General features: G+C 41.2%; 2 protein-coding genes across 2 annotated transcripts; both read right to left on the reverse strand.

Moving 5' to 3' along the window:
- Positions 1-9: 9 nt before the first annotated feature.
- Positions 10-7,658, reverse strand: LOC141017279 (importin-13-like). Its single transcript, XM_073491942.1, has 21 exons — positions 7,590-7,658; positions 6,720-6,845; positions 5,886-6,526; positions 5,671-5,811; positions 5,434-5,575; positions 5,117-5,283; positions 4,803-4,923; positions 4,495-4,642; positions 4,144-4,325; positions 4,042-4,068; positions 3,784-3,918; positions 3,413-3,559; positions 3,223-3,303; positions 2,967-3,104; positions 2,776-2,872; positions 2,649-2,701; positions 2,500-2,566; positions 2,068-2,126; positions 1,873-1,962; positions 1,581-1,762; positions 10-427 (listed from the first exon to the last, which is right to left on the reverse strand). The coding sequence occupies exons 1-21, from the start codon at positions 7,656-7,658 to the stop codon at positions 343-345; spliced, it is 2,898 nt and encodes a 965-aa protein (XP_073348043.1). The 3' UTR covers positions 10-342.
- An 8,855-nt stretch (positions 7,659-16,513) lies between these two features.
- On the reverse strand, positions 16,514-18,734 carry mgst3a (microsomal glutathione S-transferase 3a). Its single transcript, XM_073491111.1, has 6 exons — positions 18,644-18,734; positions 18,038-18,163; positions 17,765-17,838; positions 17,581-17,638; positions 17,309-17,381; positions 16,514-17,204 (listed from the first exon to the last, which is right to left on the reverse strand). Exons 2-6 carry the CDS (start codon positions 18,152-18,154, stop codon positions 17,062-17,064), a joined length of 465 nt encoding a protein of 154 aa, XP_073347212.1. The 5' UTR covers positions 18,155-18,163; positions 18,644-18,734; the 3' UTR covers positions 16,514-17,061.
- Between the last annotated feature and the right edge of the window lie 3,419 nt (positions 18,735-22,153).

Raw genomic sequence — 22,153 nt, forward strand, 5'->3', positions numbered from 1 at the left:
GGATCCACGCCTGGAGATAAAAAAAAAAGGCAACGTGATGCTTTTTTCCCCTAATTTTTTCCAGCTTTTGATGTGACAGAAGTATTTTTATTAAAAACACGATGCACAGAGGGCCCACTCATCCTAATAAAGGCCCACTTTATCTGTGTTTTTGCTTCGGTTCAGTCCAAGTCAAACAGTTTTTTTGATAGTCCAGTGTCACCTACCCAAGTAAAAAAATCCTGTTTGGCACCATTTATCATTGAAACCGATTTAGGTTTGTGTTTCCTGTTTTTCTCACAATCTCTTAGACTTATTTAGGAGTAAAAAGTCACAGTGCTGCCAGCTCAATCTAATAATAATCTAGTATCCAGACCCCTGCAGGCCCCGACAGAGCAGAGAAAACTCCTTCACGATCTCCTTCACTCGACGTTTGTTGGTTTGCTCCCTGGAGGGAAGAAAAAGATGTCAGGTAGTTTTGTCAAAACAATTGATATCGCTATATTTCACTGTATATTTGTGTCACTTTGGCACAAAGCTGAAGAAGTATCCTAAAGTCGTACATTAATGACAGTAAAGACATCATGTTGAAATATTACTTTAAAAAAGTTAAAGTCTCCCATTTATATACAGTATGTTCTGTTGCATGTAAAAGATCTTGAAAGGTAAAAAAGGTCAGTCCACACCAACAAGCTCCTCTCTCCCACAAATAACACTGCTCCTGAAACGCCTCGTCAGTGGTCCTGCCTCTAACTTCGTGACTTTGTGACATCATACTATGTCACCATTGCACACATTTGCCTAATTTATGCCTAGTGGATAGTTTGGCATAAATTTGATTTAGCACAGCTGCTCTGTTGTTGTGGGTCAGGCGTGTGTGAGCTGACCAATCAGAGGAGACTGGGTTTTCTTAAAGAGACAGGAGCTAAACCAGAGCGGGGGGGAATAGAGTTTGAGAAAACTGATTGTTTGAACATTAAAGCCTGTAAACCTATTCTAGTAGTAAACCAAAATAAAATTATGAACCTGAAATTGGCTAATATGTCTCCTTTAAGATAATGGAAGTACCTTAAAGTGTACTGAAGTACAGTAGTTGAGTAAATATACTTAGTTACATTCCATCACTGCAAACCTTTTATCCATGTCTTTGATTTGTGATGAGGATATACGTTTAAACTAAAAGTGACAGCATCATCCAGTAATATAGAAAACATGACAGCCATTATGACTGTCAATACAGAGTGTTTGAAATGGTGCAGTCTCCCAAGTTACTACCAACAATTATGGCATGCGTGCTTTTTATTTATTGCAAATCTAGAAATCATCCATTTTTAATCTTGCAGTACCAATTATTTTCAAGGCACATGCTTCTCATATTACAGTTTGAATATTGAATTGCGGCACTTTCAAGACTGCAAATGCACTGAAAGCAACTTCAAACATCATTTCACTTTTCATCGTTCATGGTTCTTCTCACACAGTCCTGTTTTTGCACTGCTGTCACCTTTTTGAAAACATGCACTTGCTGCTTTGCAAATGGAAACACAATTTTGATGTTTGATTCACCTATTCTTAAAAACTGTTAGTGGATGTGTTATTACCTTAGAAGCTGCTGGCTGAAGGTGTGTTTCTGCTCTGTGGAGACCTGGGCGGAGGGGAACCCGGGGGTCTGCAGTGTTTCTTTCAGCCACTGGGACAGCAGAGCCGGACAGTGTCTGTTCAGACTCAACAACACCTCAGAGAAGTGCTCCGTCAGACTGCGAGGTGAGCCGCCGCCAACCGCCTGAGACAGTAATCAAAAGATACAGAACGCTTATAAGACTTATAAATGAGACTTAATGTCTGGAATAAGTTACACAGGACACTAATGATAAATAGTCTCATATCTCTCACCTCGAGTATGGTCTCTATCAGGAGCTTTCCGTCTCTCTGCAACACGTCACCCAGTGAGGGCATGTCTTTACAGCGAGGCAGCAGCTCTGTCTGCCAGGGCCAGGGCAAAAATAACAAGAATCTATGAGCTGATGAGTCAGCGTGAGATCAAAACTACAGTACAACTTTAGATTGCACATTTCTGCCTCAACTTACAAAGAAGAGACAAGTAGCTTTTACTGTGGGTGTCTCTGGAAACTTCAGTGATAAAACCCCTGTAGAAAACAAGATGGAAAGATTTGTTTTTAAATGAAAGTTTCAGATAGTGAGTCACACAAATGTAAAAGGATCAGAGAAAACATAATTTTCTTTGGATAAACCTTATTTTCACCCTTGTGCACGTTGAAGTTATCCTTTAATGAATTCAGCAATTTTGAATTTGACCACACATTGCACTGAATCAAACATATGTAAAAGTGGTACAGTAGTGCCACACAATTCATTTTAATCAGTTTTGATACCATTTTTGGACTTAACTGGTCTTCAGAAAATGCAGAAATATACCAAAACATCATTTTCCTACATCAGATACTGAATCTTATCTGTGAGAATCACCTGCAGACAGTTCAAACATGTAATGATACTCACCACAGTAAAACAGTGCTTTAACATCCAACTGGTCAGACAGGTACAAATCAGGCTTCCTCTTAAGAATCTGAAGAAAAACAAAGTAATTAGGGTAAAGCTTTCTGTGTGATGCAGATGTGCACTATAACGGAGAGGAATATTCAACTTACCTGAGCATGAAGGTGCATAAATGATTCTGCAATATCAGGATGATCCCGTGGGCCTGTGAAATAAATACAAAATGAGACAATACTTTCTCTAAAAGCAAATTAAAAATTCTTTGCAGGCGTTTATTACCTTGCTGAAATATACTGAGTGTGGCAGAAGTCAACATCTCAGTCAGGCTTTTGATGTTTGAGATGTGCTGCTCCTCCCCAGCAAATATGTGAACCATCTAAACCAAAAGAGATAGTGAAAGTTGATCCCACAAACATGTTAGAAGTCTCCATCACATGTTTTTTCTAGGGCCCGGATCTGAGGGGGCGTACCTGCCGTGCCAGGTCCAGAGCGGAGGCCTGTGGGAAGGCGCTGTAGATCTGCCCCAGCATCCCGCTCAGCTGAGCCACCATGGGCCCGAAATCGTGTAGGAGGGTTCGAACCGACTTATCAAATACCCCACACACTGCCTGCAGGGAGGGGAAGGGAGAGCTGGGAATGAGTCAGTGGACACACACGGATAAATTATACCTGCACACACGCACATCATACACATGCATATTGAAGCAAACAGTAAAACCTTCCTACCTCGGCCACCTCTGAGTCATCGAGCCACTTGCTCAGGATGGTCTGGATCAACGTGAAGACTTGCTGAAGCACAACAACAACCTAAAAAAACAATGGAGATAAAAAATTAAAGTGAGAGGGTTGATTAACAATCAGAAACAGTTTAGGTGATTTCATGCTCAATCTCTTCCATTTGTATGGCTGAACTCACTGGGTTTCGTGTGCTCTGTGAGGGAGTGGGTCTGGAGCTGGAGGCTCCCTCTAAGCTGTCTGCTTGTCTGTTGATGTCCAGAGTGGTGAAGAGGCTGGACAACATCCCCAGGATGTGGATGATAGACTGTTTGTTCGTGGGATTAGGCTGTAAAGGGACATGAGGTGAATGGGTATGGGATATGTAGCCTTGATGAAAGGTTATGTGGAATGTGTGACAGCTGATGATACTCTTGTTACTGTAAAAGTTGTTAATAATACTTCAAGTATAATGTAGTGTACATGATATACCCAGTTTGTACAACCATCTCAACTACAGTAATTATTGTAGTATTTATGGGGCCTTTCTGTAGTTGCATGAGTTTCTTTTACCTCCTGCTGGGCCAGTGTATCCAGCTGCTGGACGTGAGGAGTGATGAGAGAGTGAAGTCTGACCAGAATCTCCTCTACCGGCAGGGCGGACAGGAGGAAACCCAGAGCCTGCATCAACCACATGCACTGGCTGCTCTGCACACAGACACACAGGAACACACACAGCACTCATCATACATCATGTCCTCGCAGAGACGGCTGGTGCGTCCATGTTAAGAATAGAATACATCTGATGGATGCTGAAGGCTGTTTACTCACCTTGTGGATTTCTTTCACCAGCACATCCTGCAGAGGAACACAAGTGTTAATACACAGTCAAGAAATCACACCTTGTTTTAAAAAAAAGGCTGTGAGTCTGACCTGTGACACAGTGAGGATGTCCTGAGCGTAGGGGCTGAGGTCGTGTCTACACTCCCTGCAGATCCTCTTCAGAGTGGAGACGCTGGACACGGACAGCTCTGGCTTCACCAGGCCCTGAAGCACCATGGGTAATATGGCACCTAACATCACAGGATGGTCGGCCAGCCACTCAGCCAGGGATCCTGAAAATTCAGAATGAGGTACATGTCATGGGCAGTGAAAATAAACAGTTGTGATACAGTTGAGTCCAGGACATCTATGGCTATAGATAATAATAATGACTGCTGAAGATACCACCAAAAATATCTGAGTAAGAATGGATGATCTGCGAGGTGTCTATTGGGTATGTACCTATGGTGTACATGACGGTGTCAGCCAGCATAACGTTGCTGATGTTGATTCTGGGGATCAGACCGATAAGACCGGGGATAACATCCGAGTAGTTCACATCTATGGTCTCAGCTATGGACTGGAAGCCAAATAACAAGGCCTCAGTGTCCTGAAGATGGAGGAAAACAAGGTGTGGTGTGAAATCAAGAGAGCAGGAGAGGAAATGTATTCATACTCCATCCCTGGTTATTGTCCACTGTGGACAATAACCAACAATTTATAGAAAATGCTGTACATGATGATACTCAGTCAGTAATTAATGCCATTACCTGCCACACTGCAGACTGTTGTGGGTCCATCAGCTGTCTGCCCAGCCTATCGTAGAGGTTACTGAGCAGCTCTGCCCCCAACATCTCATACACGTACATGAGGGTGTCGGAAATGTCCACTCTGAAAGGCAAAACAACAAAACATAGTAGGAGATAAAATCCAAAGATCGAAATGTAGCGATCATTTTTAGCCACATTAAAAGAAATGCCTCAACATGATCACATCGGTCATCCTTTCAGACTTTTCGTCTAGTTGTATTTTAGAAAGGAAACAAAATCCAGCTCCAAATCACGCTTTTGTTTTTGTGTCTTACCTGTAAATTCTGAACTGCTCCTTGTCATCAGAAGACCAGGAGGCATAATCATCCTGGGAGGGATAGTGGGATTTATGTAGCAGCACGTCCACCAGCTGGAAGTACACCGGCCTGTAGACCTGCAGGTAAACTGCCTGCTTCTCCTCCTCAAATGACAAGATGTCATCCTGAACGTGCAAGAAAACCATCAGAAATACCCTTTGGTTACTAAATCTACTACTAAGTTACCAAACTGAAAAGAAACAACTTTTTAATGTGGAAAGAAATAAAAGCAAAAGTTCCACTAAACATGTATTTATCCCATGCATTGATCTTACCTGCAGCGTGTACCAGAAGGTGAGTGTGAGGGAGCTGGTGGTCTCACTGACCGGGTAGTGCCCGGGGACGCCGGTACAGAAAAGAATCATGTTCACCAAAGCCAGATATTCCTGCCAGTGCTCCACCTGTTCCAACAAAACCCTGTCATAAACACATTGATAAAAAAATTAACAAATAAAAGCAATTTACTGAAGCCAGGTAACAGGATGGAGGTGTGTATGTGCATCAGTGTGTACCTGGAGTGAGTTTCCCCCATGGCGACAGCAATACGACAAATACCATGTGATGTTTCCATGTCCCCGTCCTGAGCCGCTGTCTTCAGCTGGTCATGGAGTCCCAGCACCAGAGGCATCAAGCTCACCAGAGCATCGATGTACCTGCATACACATGTTCTGATTCACACACCTGAAAACTGACTGCGACCGTAATGAACTTCCAGCGTGTTTCTCACCTCTGGCAGTCAGGCTGCGAGATGGCGTTAACTATCGTCTCCACGGCTGTGTCGAACAGCTCTGGGTTGGACAGCGCGGTGAAACAGTCCTGGACCAGCTCATGACTCTCCCCTAACGGCACGTCCAGCCCCACCCAGCTGGAAAGGCAGCGGAGCACCTTCTCCTTCACCTTGTTCGAGGAGTCCTGACTCTGGAGGAGCTGGCGCAGCATGGGACACACCACCGCCCACTCCCCAGCCAGAGCCTCCCTCAGCTGGGCGCGACGAGCTTGAGCCAGGCGGCTGCTCTGGAACTCCTCTGGAAGAACTGTGAGGAGCTCCAGCAGAGTGAGGCAGTGAGCATGAGGGTCCTGGGTGGCCTCTGCACCCGAGCCACCTTCAGAGTCTGGCTTCTGCGGTTGGAAGGCCCTCACCATGTCCGCCACGGGCTGGGACCAAGCCTGTGGGATTAAGTTAAGAGCCATAGCGGCCAGGGCTACACACAGCCTGGTCAGCACCATTTTGGGCCCCTGGGAGAAGTGCAGGATGTGGGAGAGGAGCTGCATCCTGAGGCCATCATGCTGGTCTGCGGGGAGGTCGCTCCAATGACGGGAGATCTTGGTGTGGAGGGTGCTGGCACCAAAAAACTGCACCTCTGGGAGCTGGAAAGAGACAGAAAGATACTGTGACACAGTGGCTACTGCTTAGCAGGGGTCACAGGTGCCTGTTGCTTCATTTCAATGGGTCGGGAGCCATAAAGTTTGAGAACCACTGCTGTAACAGACAAAAAAGCTGCTGCAGACGATAATCTCTGATGAAACGTTTTGAAGCTCTGATCAGCGCTCGACAACAGACCTTGTCTGGGTCAAGCAGGGCCCAGCAGAACTGCCATGCCTGTGCAGAGCCCTGGGCCTGGGTCAGCCACTTCTGGGCCACATTCTTATGTTCCATGTCCGGGTCAAAGTAGAGCTGGTAGAGAGCCTGGAGGAAGAGAGAGGAACCAATACAAAGAGAGGAAACAGTCAATATATTGATATATAATCATGAAAACTAGAGTCATACCTGAGTATTGGGGCAGAGACTGAAATTAAAAGTAAGACAGGCCTATATCTGGGGCAGGCCATTATTTCCTGATATTAACATCCAATCCATATAATGTTCGGGCTCTAATAATCATATTAAGTTCAACCAAGTTCAACAATCAATCCCCTCCATATTTCCTCTACACTGTGTCTGAGCATGTACACACTAATGACCATAAATGCATCTGAGCCTCATCTACACAGACTGATAGTGAGTGTGACCACAATCAGCATTAAAAATCCTGCATGCTGCAAGACCAATTGTTTTAATGGAGTAAAGAAATGTGTTGTCATAGCAGCTAATCCAAAGCACATGGTGTCAGTTATTATTAGGACAGCATATGCTTATAGCTGGTCTCATGTTACAAAAAGGTCCAGTTCGTCTGATCCGGACACGTTAAAGCACAATGAACAAACAAGTGTTTTCTATTTGGACGACGTGCAGCTGTTTAACTTCGACTTGAATTATTGAATCAAATAAAACATGTGGTTTAATAAGAGATGATGCCGCAGCTCCTCTGGTTAACAAGTATTCAAGTGAGTTTGGGTGTTTTGAATGACATGACAGGAGCTCGCTCTGCAGGCTCAGTCCAACACACATCCGTCCGGTGAAGTGGCTCATTATTGACAACAAGTCACTTACCGACTCCACATTCTCCACCGTCAGCTCCAACTCCACCGGGCTGTCTCCCGGATTGGCTGGAGGCTCCATGTGAAGGAAGGAAGGTGTGCTCCTGTTGCTGTGGGGTATCCTCCACAAATTAAAGCCTGTGCGCGGAAAAAAAAAAAAAAAAGAAGCAATAAAAACGTGAGCAGTGTGTCCTCTAAAAGTGTGTGACAGCACGCTGACAGAGGACGCGGCGGGTCATTCAGCTGTCCGGCCAGTACACATGTGGGCAGTGCGCTCAGGCGTGACGACACACTGACCTCTGTGGGGGCTGAGGAGTTGTTGTCTCACATTTCCGCCGGCGGACACTGACACACATCCTCCTATCACTGTCCAGTGTCTCTAAAGTGATATTGCAACAAGCCTATAATAGTGAAAGTTCTCCGCGGCTACAACAGGCGCTCCTGACGCACACAGCTGCGCCTCTGACGCACTGGCGTCTGATTGGAGCAGCGGAGCGACAGCGGGCTGCCAACTGATGCATTTTTAGAGGAATGGATGCAGAGATGAGTGAACAGGACGAACATGGAGGGATGAAATGTGCAGAGGGATCAGTGGTGGCTCCTTGGGGATGAAACGCGCGCGTCTTGTGTGCTCTCTCCGCCGCCGCCGCCGCCGCCATGCAGCCCCACCCCTACCTCTCTTCTGCCCGACTCCCTCAGGATATTTTTAGCGCTGATGATGTGCCCTGTCAAATCACGTAACGGAAACAACCTCAGAGCTAAAAAGCAGAGCCGCCGCGGAGAACCCCGCTGCTCTGGTGCGTCTTTTTTTCATTGAGATCTGCAGGGGAAGACAGAGGGAGGATGAGAGCTGACATTCATTTGGTGTTTTGCGTAATGGTGGTCCTTACCGGCTCATCGCAGACGATAGGTAAGTTGCCATCCCTTCTGTGTGTGTGTGTGTGTGTGTGTGTGTGTGTGTGTGTGTGTGTGTGTGTGTGTGTGTGTGTGTGTGTGTGATGAGGACAGACTGCTGACGTGAGTTGGACTCCTTTTCAGTGAGCACATGATGCTCCAGACAGGCCATCGATCTGCTTTGGAAAGTTCATAGAGAGCTGCAGGCTGTTGGTTTCATTTGATCGTTATTTAAAAAAAAAAAAATGTTTAGTTTATTCTTTCTTTAACTTTATAGTCCGCTCAGCAGAGTGTCTGTGTGGTTACTCGTTTTATTCTGACTTATTTCAGCCAGTCTGCTGTTTATGTATGAGAACTTTTAGGCTGATACATGCAGGTTTAATGTCAGTAATTTGTCATTAATCTCATTTTAGTTTCATTTCAAATTGCAAACATTGCTCCCAGAAGAATGCAATCAGTGTCAGTTGATCAATCAATTAGTTGGTGACAGTAGATTTATCCCCAACCATTTTGATAATCGATTAATCAGATGAGTCATTTGTTGGCAGGGGTGTGGTGAGGAGTAAACTGAATATTTTGTTGGTTTTATAATTGCAATTAGGAGATTAATCAAAAAGCAAATTAATCTGCAACTATATTCAATTAGCAGTTACTGCTACTTACAGTTTTACTTTTCAATGATATTAAACTGAATATATTTTAGTTTTTGACATCCGAATATTTCTTTTTATGATTCTGATTTGTGCCCATCACTCTTCTGTTTATTTATCAGAGCTTGTCATATATGCAGACATCATTTAGACTTCTCATTGTATCTCGTTTTTATCCTTAACCTCATTTAATGCGGAACAGCAGCAAAATACACTCAGCTGCTTTCAGTCCACATTTTACTAATGAAGTTGCAAATATTGCCATGAGAAGACTGCAGAAGATTTACTATTACTGTGTAGTTACTATTTTGATGATCAGTTAATCGGATGAGTCATTCACAAGCAGGGTTTGCTGATTTTTCTGGAATTTTATGATTGTAAACTGAATACTTTCGGGGTTTTTAGAGTTGCAATGAGGAGAGTAATTCAATTTCTGCTTGAATTGAATTGAAACTGAAAATGAATCTGCAACTATTTGATAAGAAGTTACTCATTTTGAGTCATTGGTTAGGGAAAGAAATGCCAAACTTCTCTGAGTCCAACTTTTTTGTCTTCAGTGATAATAAACTAAATATGTTTAAGCATATTGCTTCTTACTAAGCCTGTTCTGTCACTACTTAATACATTGACTGTTTGCATGTTCTAATAAGATAAAAAAACTATACAGAAAAGTTAAAAGACAATTAAAACAACATAATGCAAAATACACAACACTAAGACCAATACAATAAAATAGAAAAAGTTAAGTTAAAAAAAAGCATCAGACAGGATTATGCAACAACACCACACCAAAGACAAAAGTACAATTCAAATATCAATTGTCTCAAACTAATCTCATGAGATTTAAAAGTGGGTGCTGAGGAAGCCAACCTGAACTATAATGTCTATACTGTTTTATTTATTGTATTATGTGTGATGACTGAATATAAAATATTACTGCTACTACTAAGATATTACATACCAAGCTCTCGGCAATTGTTAGGTAAATGTTTTAGACACAATTTTATATAAATTACATATAAGACACAACAATAAACACATCCCCTCCATCCAAATCCCATCAACTCAGATAATAGTTGGGAACAACACTACAAGTAATTACAAATGAATACAAACAAATAATTTAACCGTTTATTATTTATCTTTGATTTCATAGGTCAGAGCAGTGCTTTGCCTCCTGCCCTCCCGAGTCCTGCTGGAAGCTCAGCGTCTCCTGACCTGACAGAGGATCCTGGCAATGAGCGGACACATAATCCTGCAGGCGGAGACGAAACCTCGACTCCAACCTCTACCTTCTCCAAGACTGAAGGGACGGTGCATTCGGAGACTGTGACAAATGAAGTATATAAAACACATTTGTTGACCACTAGTTCTGCAGTGGCTTCATCTCCACACACGGATGTAACTGTCATCATGACTCCTTCACCTTCAGGTAACCAAGACACACCTATGTGCAGTGTTTATATGCTTCTTAGCCTTTACTGAAACATGGAAACAATAAAATGATGGTCATCATCCATAATTCTGTTACAACGCATCTATAGTTTTTCAACAGGTCTGTTTACTTTAACCAGATTTTCAAAATAAAACATCCCACACACTTACACTGTGTTGCAAACACAGACTCACTCCTGAGACTCAGCTCCTTTGCCAGCATTCAGTCATTCGGGCCAGTCATTCCTGAATGACTGGCCCGATATTGAGAGTGAGTGTTGTATTTAGGAACAGATATATTTATAACCCCGTCCACTGATGCCATGTTACCTCTTGGAGCAGCTCAGAAATAACAAACAATAACACCTTCCAGATCACACTCTCGCCCCCTTTATAACCTGTTGCTATCACTTGTCTGTCTGTCCCTGTAGTTTAATGTGGAATAATGCGGAGGTCGTCACCTGGCAAAAAGTGCTGTTTGAGTTTCTCATTCAAAAGCTGAAAATGACATCACTAATTCAGTTTGCTTTGCTTTTATTCTGCCCTATCAGCTTTTCACAATACGTCGCCTTTATCTTTAGCCCATTTTGCTCGCACTAATGACTGCCCCTTTCATTCTGTCCTACATGTAAACAGTAGAAAGATAGTCTGACTTGTAATTACAGAATGTACAAAGTTCCTTGAACACACCCCTCTCCCACCCGTCTCCCCAGCTGTCAGCATGAGCTGTCAAACATGTGATGTAAGCAAACACATGTGCTTAAAGCTGAGTAAGAGTATAGACTACTCATGGTGAAAGGGGCAAAAAAGGCAGTGAACATGAAACTTAATGTTTCTGGAGTAATTTCACAGAGAGAATGAATGAATGTCCCTCAGTAGAGCGCATGTCTCCACCAAGGCCCAACAGCCCCCTTTAATTCAATCAAGCCTAATCCAATATCAAATGAAACCTATTTAAATCTGCAAGATCCAGATTCTATTTGGATCCATTTAAAATTGTACTCACTCAGAGATCGTCCAGATCCATACATTATTAAGGCCTATCTCACAATTTTACAGAAAGTGAGAAAACATTCCTGGATCAGTGCCTTTCTCCAGATCCACACCAAAAGTTAATGGGGTCTGTTCTGGGCCGAGATCCGTCCTCCATCCAAGTTTCGTGGAAATCTGTTCCGTAGTTTTTGTGTAATCCTGCTGACAAACAAACAAACAAATGGACACAGGTGAAAACATAACCTTGGCAGAGATAATAATAAAGAACTGACTGACGTCCCAGAACACTGTTTGAAGCTAGAAAGGTATGAAACAGTATGAAAATATGTTGTCCTTTAAGGTCAGTTTATTTATTCAGTTTATTCAGTCATGAAAACAAAGAGAGTTTATTTATTTAGTTTGTTTATACAAGAAATCAGTCACTGAAGATCTTTCTCTTCTGATTAAAAATTCTTCCCCAAAACTACATAGTGCTCCTTTAAAGTGTGTTCATTAGAAGCTACATTTTCACAAATATTTTCATTATCAATTGATCTACTGGTTATTTTCTCGATCCTATGATATTGGGTTGGTCTGTAACATGTAATTTACTTCCAAACTACAAAAATATTACATTTACTGACATAAAAGTGTCAGAAAACCTGAAAATATTCACATTTCAGCAGCCGGAACCAGCAACTACTGTCAGTTTTGCTTAAAAAAACTGCTGTAATTGATTAGCAAAATTGTCTGTCGATCAACTTGATCTATTTTTAGATCTTCTGATGTTTAATCTATAACCACCTCCATATAACATATCGTACATCTTGTTCTGTGATTTAAAACTGAGAGTTTAGCTCACTGTCGACAGCTTCAAAATCATGTTGATGGTACAGTGTCTTGTAACAGGCTGAATGGTGTCTCTGTCTCAGCCACTCTGCCCCCCATCACTTGTTTCTGCACTATGTAACTTCAGTGAGAGGGTAGGATCACAGCGTTACATACATGTTCACTTCAACATACAAGTTTTCATCACATAACATTGTTATGACGTAATGAGTTTTGTTTGTAGTTAGCACCTACATTATGTCTGACAAACTATTACAGACCTGGGATTTGTATTTATGACAGTGGTGTTGCACTCAGAAACTGTGGGGGGCGCCAAATCACACAAAATGCTGATTTCTACATAATGTTGCTGTAAAGATGGTGGAGGATATTAAGTGGTCATTTGTAGTTTTTCTGAATCAGCCACTGCAAAAACAGTAATGACCACCACCGGTAACCGTTTTGGTGTTGTTCCATGACTACCATTGCAACGGACCAATCATGTTGCTGTGATGTCATAGCTTTGCGACTGGTGTTGGTGTTGTACCTGGAGTTATCTGGACATAAATGCTTGGTCAACATGGTTTGGGTTGAAGTAGAAACTTTCACTTTGTTAACCAAATGCTACAAATTTGGTTTTCCAATGTTTTCCAGGTCATTTTCCTGAGACACAAAGCTATGACATCACAAAAACACGAGTTGCGATGATGGACCAGGAGCAACACCAACACAGCGATATCAGATCATGAACTGTTATTATGCTGCTGATTTGATTCATGAAAATACAAACAGTGTGTGAAACGGGTCACTGCCACACTGCTGGCTGTTTTTAACAGGGTTTTTTTTTGCATTGTCTGCAGGATAAGTGGCATGTGACAACAAAACCACCCTGTATATCAGCTTTAATGTCAGTGATTAGTTGTCATGAGCAGGGTGGTGTAGGGTTGCCTCTGGCTGTTGTGTGTACGGTCCATTTCCTTTGAAGAATCCTCTGTGCTGTTTTGAATTGATATAGCACTGCCCTCCCATCCCCACTTTCAGCTGCTGCAGACGGCCTTTCATCCACGCCGACCGTGCAGAGCACCACCACTCTGCAACACCTCTCAACCGCTGACGGCAGAGCCCTCCTGACCCGAGATCCCCTCACCACCTTTTTATCTCAGCCAGCCCACACAGCACAGGATGCACACTCCACAGCCCACGCCTCCACCATCCAGCCACAGTCTGACTCACTGACCACAGCCACCACACAGCCAACAACCACAGGACACCCTCTGACCTCAGCTCCGGGCCAGGGGCCTGCAGTGCCAACACACTGGGAAGTCCCATCTGAGCTTAATGTTGGAGATGAAGGTCAGGTGATGGACAACAGAGAGAGTATTGTTTTCCTCTAAATTGACTTCATTTTCTCATTATATTTTATTATTTTTGTCCATTTTTGTGTCATTTAGATCTAAAGAGGCCTCACTACCGCCTGAGCTCCCCTCTTGACCCCCTGCTGGCTGGACTGCTGTCAGTGTTCATCGTCACCACTGCCATCGTCTTTGTCGTCCTCTTCCTCAGGTTCCGCCAGCGGACGAACCACCCAGAGTTTCATCGGCTGCAGGATCTACCCATGGTGAGAAACACTTCTCTGTACGTACATGTATTAAAATACAGGAAGGGTTAAAGGGGCACTCCACCACTTCTTGTTAACTTGTCCTGAGGAGTACAACTCAGCCAGTGAAAACAGTTGTACAGTATCTGCTGTGGCTGTAAAGGGAGCTGTCTAAAGTCAGAGAAAATAACCCCTCATGTCATTAAGGTCATCTCAGTTCAGGTTTTTCATGTTTTCTAATACCAGTTTTACTCCAAAATTAGCACATATGCACTGCTTTTCTAAACGAGGGTTAACCTTCAAAATGGTGCATCAACTTCTTTCCCATTGCGTTTTCCCTTTCCTGTTTTCTATTTGTTTGTTTTTTTGTTTTGTCGTGTTTGTCGTGACCAACGCACGGTCAAACAGAGACTGTAGAAAGCAACAGATCATATACCTCTGAGCTGATGATGGAAGTAGCTAAAGAGTGAGACATCTCACTTCTTTCTCATCTCTGTTGAGATTTGCACATGCACAGTACCGATTAGCCAGCTGGCAAGGATTGGATCTTGACATGGAGGCCAGTGGCAGTGTTACAGTGGTTACTTGTTAAAATCTTTTTACTTCAGTCTCTTTCAAACTCAACGCTGTCTGAACTAGGTTCGAGCGCTGCTTGAACGGAGATGGAAAAGTATTTACGCACCAAAAAACTCTCTGTAGTCACCCAACTTAATGGAAGTGCAATACTAAATTGCTGGACCTTTAATTGCAACCCCAAATAACTCAAAACATTTTTTTCAAAATTAAAACGAGCAACAAACACAAAGATGAAAAAGTTTTTTCAGTTATGCATTACATGTGATTTTGTATTCTTACAACTCTACACCTTTTTTTTGGTATTTTTTCACTCATCACTCATGCCTGAAAAAATAAAAAAAATAAAAAATACAACTGAGCATTTAAGCATTCACGTCACGGCATTGTTTCTCACCTTACAAAGTCATACTTAACAACTGTACCACAATAAAAAGTTAAAAAGTACGATTTATCCTGTTTTAATTAACTTCTCAGGATGATTTGATGGAGGACACACCACTCTCCAGGTACGCCCACTAAGAGAAGCATCTCGTCAGTCACTTCCACTGTTCACAGAACAGAAGCAAGCAGACAGAAAGAAGATGGGTGTGGATCTGAGAAAAGCATTTGCCTGGATGCAGCTGCATCCCTGCAGATGAGTTCCCCCTTGGGCCACTGATGAAAATGTTTACCTGAGGTTAAATGAGAAAGTCTTTTAAATGAGAGGATTCAGAAGTACTTTTTTTTTTCCACATTCCCTTTAATTTTCTGCAGATCTTCAGTCTGGTGGAAACTTTTTGTTTTCTTTCTCTCTCCTGAGGCGAGTAATATTACCTCTGTACCCCTATCTGACTCCTCTTGTATGCACAGCTCTTTAAAGTGGCATGAATGGTCACAGTGCCCCCTGGGGGACATCAGAGGTAATGTGAATATAAGGTTGCATGAAGTCCTCCAATGTAATTAACACACAACCTCAGGTTATCCAGCGAGAAACAGGAGTAAGCAACAAAGATAGAGTGAGGATATCAAGTGCTTCAAGACACATGCGGAAGGTTACCAACAAGCCTAAAGCGATGGAGGAAAATTATGATCCCCTAGATGACCAAATATTAGTCAAGTGCACTTTCAAACCAAATTGCCAGGTTGTACGTGTTGTCTTAAAACTCATGTGTTGCAGGAAATCTTCACAAAAATCAGAAGTTCAAAAGCCATATTTATGGAAAAAAACACACACACCAATTTTCTCAATTGTTAAAATTTAAGTTACCCTAAATTATATGTGGAAAATATTTATTGTTGCAGCCTTTTACTGTGTAGTTTATGAAACCTGTGTCATCAATTGAATTCTGTTTTTGATGATGAATGTTGAATCCACCAGTGCACACTGAGACCTTACTACACTAAATAAACACTTTAATGAGTAAATTGTAAAGGTAAAACACTATTATTACTGTTGAATGTGTTGTAAAATTCATATTTATAAAGAATGTTTCTGCATATGGTGTTAGTTTAACTGATAAGAGACAAAGAGAAGAGACACAAGGGAGTTGTCAAGTTTAGATTGTTGGTATCTGTACTAGCTGGAGTATCATGCAAATGTGCTGAACCATACCTATTGTGTTCTGAGTTATTTGACTGTTAAGTGCCGACAGTGATGTATGATAAAATGCCATTGAAATGGACTGTAAGAATTTATTGATATAAGGATTTCCTGTTTGATAATAAAACAGAAACACAATGCTGTAAGCCTTGTGTCGCACATGCACAGAGGGTGGGACCTTTCATTACAGCTATAGTATGTGGGCGAGTTCTGAAGCATTATGCTGAGTCACCGTATGAAGTACATTTTCTGTTGCAGTTGGTTGAGAGGCCAGCAGCTCTGCAAAGATATAAATCCACCTGCTCAGACAAGAAATGTGGACTTTGAACAATTAAAAAGAGAGCCGCTCCCTTAAACACACACATTCAGTCCATACCCATTCACCTCACAATAAAAAACACCAGATCTTTTATAACCAATGTGTGATATTTAATATCATCAGTGTGACAAATGTCAAAACTCGTTTTTTCAGTATGAGAGACAGCACAAAAAATTAAAAAAAGATAGTCATGATGACTGGATGCTCTTTTAATCAACAACAGCAATATGTTTGACTAACCTTTTTAAGGTTAAAGTTCATTAGTGTACCAAAACTGACTTTTTATGCCCAGCAAATATAAACTTCCTTCTGAATATTCACTTTTTCTTACAGCATCTTCCGTTAGACATACTATGAAAAGTCATGAGGCCATCTTATCAGGGCGCAGGTGAAAATGCTATCAAGATAACTGACAGGTCTTACACACTGTGGGAGTGCCAATCAGTGAATACATAAATGCTTTTCCCTGCCTGGAGAACCGGTCAGGTCACCTGACAGCATGAACTTCACCTGGCTTCAAGTGTTATATTGGTCAGAGGTTAGCATACATGATGTAGATTATAAATGGGTTATGTAGAGTGGCTCTGATTATAAGGTGAATGACTGGATGAGCCCACCCTGATGACTTCTTCCTCCCTAGCAACAGTCAGGTTTACGGAAGGGGCCCAGCCGTCTTGGTCCTGTCCAGCCGAGCAGGTGGCGCCCAAAGTTGACTGTGGTCAGCATCAAACCGAGCAAGGCTATGTTCCCGAACGCTCCCCGCATTCTCTTTTTAGGATCTGATAAATTGGAAAAGTAATAATAATAGCACCATCACACCCTGCTGTATGCTACAAAAGCAGAAAATGTTAAATGAAGCGTGGTATTGCAAACATTATCTCACCTCCTGAGGAGTACCCATGTGCGTACACCTCTCTGCTAATAATCCATACTACTCCAAGTCCACTGGCGAGACGCTGTGATAGATAACATACTCAGAATTTAGGATTGTATGAGAGAAGTATACATTTTCCAGAATCCCTGCATAACATTCCTGTCAGTCATACTCCAATTTTGTGCTGCAATTGCTAAAGATTACAAATATACTCAGCAATTAATGCATGGAATTTATTTTTGAAGCAGTATGTTGGTGCTAAAGTGCAAAAATCTACTTACAGGACAATGTAAACCACCAACAGTGAGGCAGAAAAGAAAGGCGGGGTAGACCTCCAGGCTGGTGAGAGGTGATAACAGCATGTTAACTTTCACCTCTTTTATCCACTGTTACTATGAATCATGAAAGCGCGGTGCAATATCAATGAGTGTGTGCGAATTAAAGTTCATTTCAGCCCATACGTACGTGTTTTGGTGTGCACGCTGGATGCAGTTGAAAATGTTTCCAGTTTCTGGGTCGTCACTGTACATCTGAGGATACTAAAAGACACGTTCATTTGTATAGGCAAAGTGATTTACAAAAGCCACAAAATAGGTGCAGCAGGCTATAAACCAGACCAATAAAGAGCAGAGCTGTTGAAGTGGTGTTTGGATGTGTGGGTGCAGATTTTAAACAGTATGAATGAGAAAGAGAGGGCTGTATTTTGCTATACATTTAAACACAAATACTTCTGCTCACATTAATTTTGTACTTCTTGCGGGCCTTGCCAACTTTCATGGCCAGATGTGCAATCATCATCACGCTGGCAGCGCCAGTTAACACCACGAATCCATACTCTTTGGACAGCACAACCATCTTGGCACACTTGAAAGAGGAAAAATAACACTATTATTATATAACAATAATAATTAGGTTTTGTTATTAAAAGTTAAAAAAAAAATTGCATTTATGTATTGTTCTATCATTTCAACCTTTGACTTATTTGCAAGGTAATAACTCCTATTTTGTTATTCAAGCCTGTCTTTTGTCATTTTTGCTACAGCTAGGAAAAAGGAGGTTCTATTTTTTCAGGCACATAAACAACAGAAAATGCTGCTTTTGAATTCATATGAATGCACAACATTCAAATGCTTGTATGCTTCTTTACCCTCTATCAGACAAATGACTTATAAGTCTGTCAAACAGGTGAAAATAGGATGTGAAACCAAAAGTGGAGAGCAAGGACACCATAAAACAGAAAGGTCAAGCAAGGATTACTGCGGCGTCACTAATGTTAGAGCAACACATATAAGAGGAAGCCTGTAAAATAACACAACTCATAATAATATAAAGCGTTTACAGTACCTTACAGACGCAGAGGACGAGGTTAGCAGCTGGAGCACTCAAACACTGCGACTGCACTGAAGTTTCCGACTCAAATGTATCCGTGTGTGCGTCGGGGCTTACGTCACGCACGTACACGGCGCGAGGGCGTGGTGTCCGCTTGTAAGATTACTTCACAAAATGTCTGTCTTTTAGAAAATGATTTACCAGACAGCTTTTATAGCTTATATGTGCTAAATCTCACGGGAGCATCCGGTTTTTACTTTAAGCAAAGTCAGTGTTTCACGGCACGACGGCAACATTTCATCATGTAAACAGTTCGAGTCCTGACATGCGCGTTAGACCACCTGACGTTACCATAGTAACCAGCCACAGTATGGGGAGTCCCGGCAGAAGTAGCAGGATGAGCTAACTTTTAGAGGACAGACAGACTTCAGGTAACTTACTTTATTTCAGTACAGTAGGTCCATAATTCACCACAGTTCAGCCAGAAATATTTACTACGTTTATTTATCGACAGCTGTAGGTGCTAGTTATTTTACAGACGGAGCTTTTACATACAAAACATGTGACGACCATGTAAAATACCATGCGTTTATATAGATTAAGCTACCCATCAATATATAAAACAGTTAAAATTCGCTCCACCTCGACCAACTGTGCTATAGACACTTCAAAAGCATCAGTAATAATAATACACTGATTTAATATATTGGCATTAGTGGGATGTAATTAAGCACATCCAATATTTAAGCATTTATGGTTACAGTACGGGCATGTTAGCATGGTGATGTTAGCATTTACAGTAGCTGGAAGCACTGCACTGCTGAAGCACAGTTCACAATAGCCTCACAGATGGCCTCTGTATATGTGTTGCTCTGCCATATCAAACAATCTGTCAGTGATGGAATGTAACTGAGTACATTTACTCAAATACAATGTTGAGGTAGTTGTACTTTACTTGAGTATTAACATTTTCTGCTACATTCACTACACTTTATTTTGGAGGCGAATATTGTACTTTTACTCCACCACATTTATTTGATCTTTAGTTACTAGTTACTTTGCACATAACCAGTTTATTCAGAGCCAAAGTAGCACATTTTTAAATGAATTTATTTATTTATCAGCAATCAGATAAAAAATATGATTCAAAATGTTGAATACTGGATCTAATAATCAGCCAGGTTGGCATTGTGTCAACCCACACAGTATATCTGTACATGCAAATAAATATATGATTTACTTGTACTTGTACTTTTGATACTTAATTACAGTAAATATAGGATAATTTAAGACTGTTTCTCAAGTACTATTTGAATGGGTGACTTTCACTTTTACACAATATCTTTACTTTTACTCAAGTATGACTACTTCATAAAACACTGTATATTGGTCTGACAGTATAAAACACTTTTACTTTTAAAGTAAAGTAAAGTGATACTTAAAGTAACAATTTAAATATTAATACAAATAGCAGCAGTACAATACACATATTATCACTTATTATATATTTGGAATTGACTCTAGGTCTATTCTGGGCTTTTTTGTGAATAATTTCACCTCATAAGGTTTCACATATTTATAAAAATGAGTAGACACCAGTAGTGCCATAGAGAAACAGTGATTTCTCTTCCACAAAAAGTTTAGAGAATTTATTTACAAAGAGAGAAAAAAAGAAAAATTAATCTCATTTAAAAGTTGCAGATCGATCCACCTCCTCCTCTCTGATTTCCTCCATAACTTCTTTATCATGCATAAAATAGATTATTCAACATTCTTATCAGATATTGCAGACATAAAGCGATGGTTCAAAATACAGGAAACAGGATTTGCTTTGTGTGTGACTGATCGATTTGTTAAACATTTATCATTTATCTCAGGCACACAGGCTCCAGTAATAACATTAATGATGGCTCTCTCCTTTTGAAGTGGCCCATTAAGCTGTGCCGCTGAGCCGGTTCACAGTAACAGGGCCGTGGTCCTGGTAAAGTTAATAGAAGGCAGCCAGAAAATCTGCCCTCTGTTGAGGTGAGGCGGGATCTGACAGGCCTGGGCTTCCTGTATCACATATCAGGTCAAGTGGAGGTATGCAGACCATTGTTAGTGGGGTCAGACAATATTATATTATATTATATTATTATATTATATTATATTATATTATATTATATTATATTACAGATGTTTATGTTCTTGTAAGAACTTGTCTACACTTGTTAGAAGCAGTCGACCAACATGTCAGTCGTTGTTATAACTAAAACAGGTTTTATGAATGCAGATTATCCATAGAGATAAACAGGGGAGACAAGTCCTTGCAGCTACAGTGAGACATGACTCTAAGCCAAGGGATTACAAAAGCAAACACATTTGTACGCTTGTTTGACAGTGTGCTTTATACTGAGATTTTCCTTTGAATTTTCGCAGTTGATCCGTCATGGAATGACAGTGCAAAAAATGTTGAGGTGTGTCAATGAGGCAATAAATAATTCCAGTGACCACTGCATGATGCCAGGAGAGGAACTGTGCATAGAGAAAGTTCAAGACATGGAGTGTAAGACATGCAAGAGGTCATGCTTTAATGGAGAAAACACGTAGCCTGTATTTTGAAGAGATTCGTTTTACCTGTTGTGGTTGCTGGCTAATTATGGAGACAATTTGGCCTTTTCATTTGACTCCACAACATACTGTATGTGTTCCCCTTTGTTTCCCCTATAAAGGTGCAATATGTAAGAACTGACATCCTGTCAAATTCAAATTCAAAACAAATGCGGGCCAGCATTTCACCAGAATCACCACTAACTGCTGCTAACTGTAGCTGCTAAATGTACCTGCTATTAGCTAGTTAGCTCAGTAAGCACAGGAGCCAGAATGGGCTAGTTAGCATGCTAACCTCAATAGATATTGCTGCAACATGATATTTCTTCACATTCTGTTGATAATTTTGGTTAATTTTTTGAATGTTTTCAACTAAATGTATTACATATTGCCCCTTACGGTTGTTAAAATTGTCTTCTTCTGTTCAGTCTGATCAGCATTATATTGTTCCAGCTCCTCAATAAGATTGGGGAAATATTCAATAAGACGTCATTGTTTTTATGACAGTACCATTCCATCAAATGGAAATCTCCTAGATATCATGTTATACACATTTTGCCTAAATTCAGTCTGGTATATCTGATTTTCACATTCTGTTGATAATGTTAGTAACTTTTTGAATGGTTTGAATTTGAATTCTTACATATTGTATCTTTAAATTATGTAGATACATCTGAATAGTCCTAATGGGTCTTGTGTAATTATTAACCTGCTAAGCTGCAAACCATGTATCAGAAAAGATATAGGAAGACTGTTACATGGCAGCTGCTCACTGTGTAAAACAATACCAGATATTCGTCACTAGATGTCCTCATAATGTCACTGAATATCCTTTACAAAAAACAGCTGTGTGGATTAGTTCAGTCCACAGGATGGTAAGTGTGAATAAGCATTAGGTTATACATGATTACAGCCCTCCTGATGTATTTTTTGACA

The sequence above is a fragment of the Pagrus major genome, chromosome 21 (assembly GCF_040436345.1).
Source record: "Pagrus major chromosome 21, Pma_NU_1.0".
Classification (NCBI taxonomy): domain Eukaryota; kingdom Metazoa; phylum Chordata; class Actinopteri; order Spariformes; family Sparidae; genus Pagrus; species Pagrus major.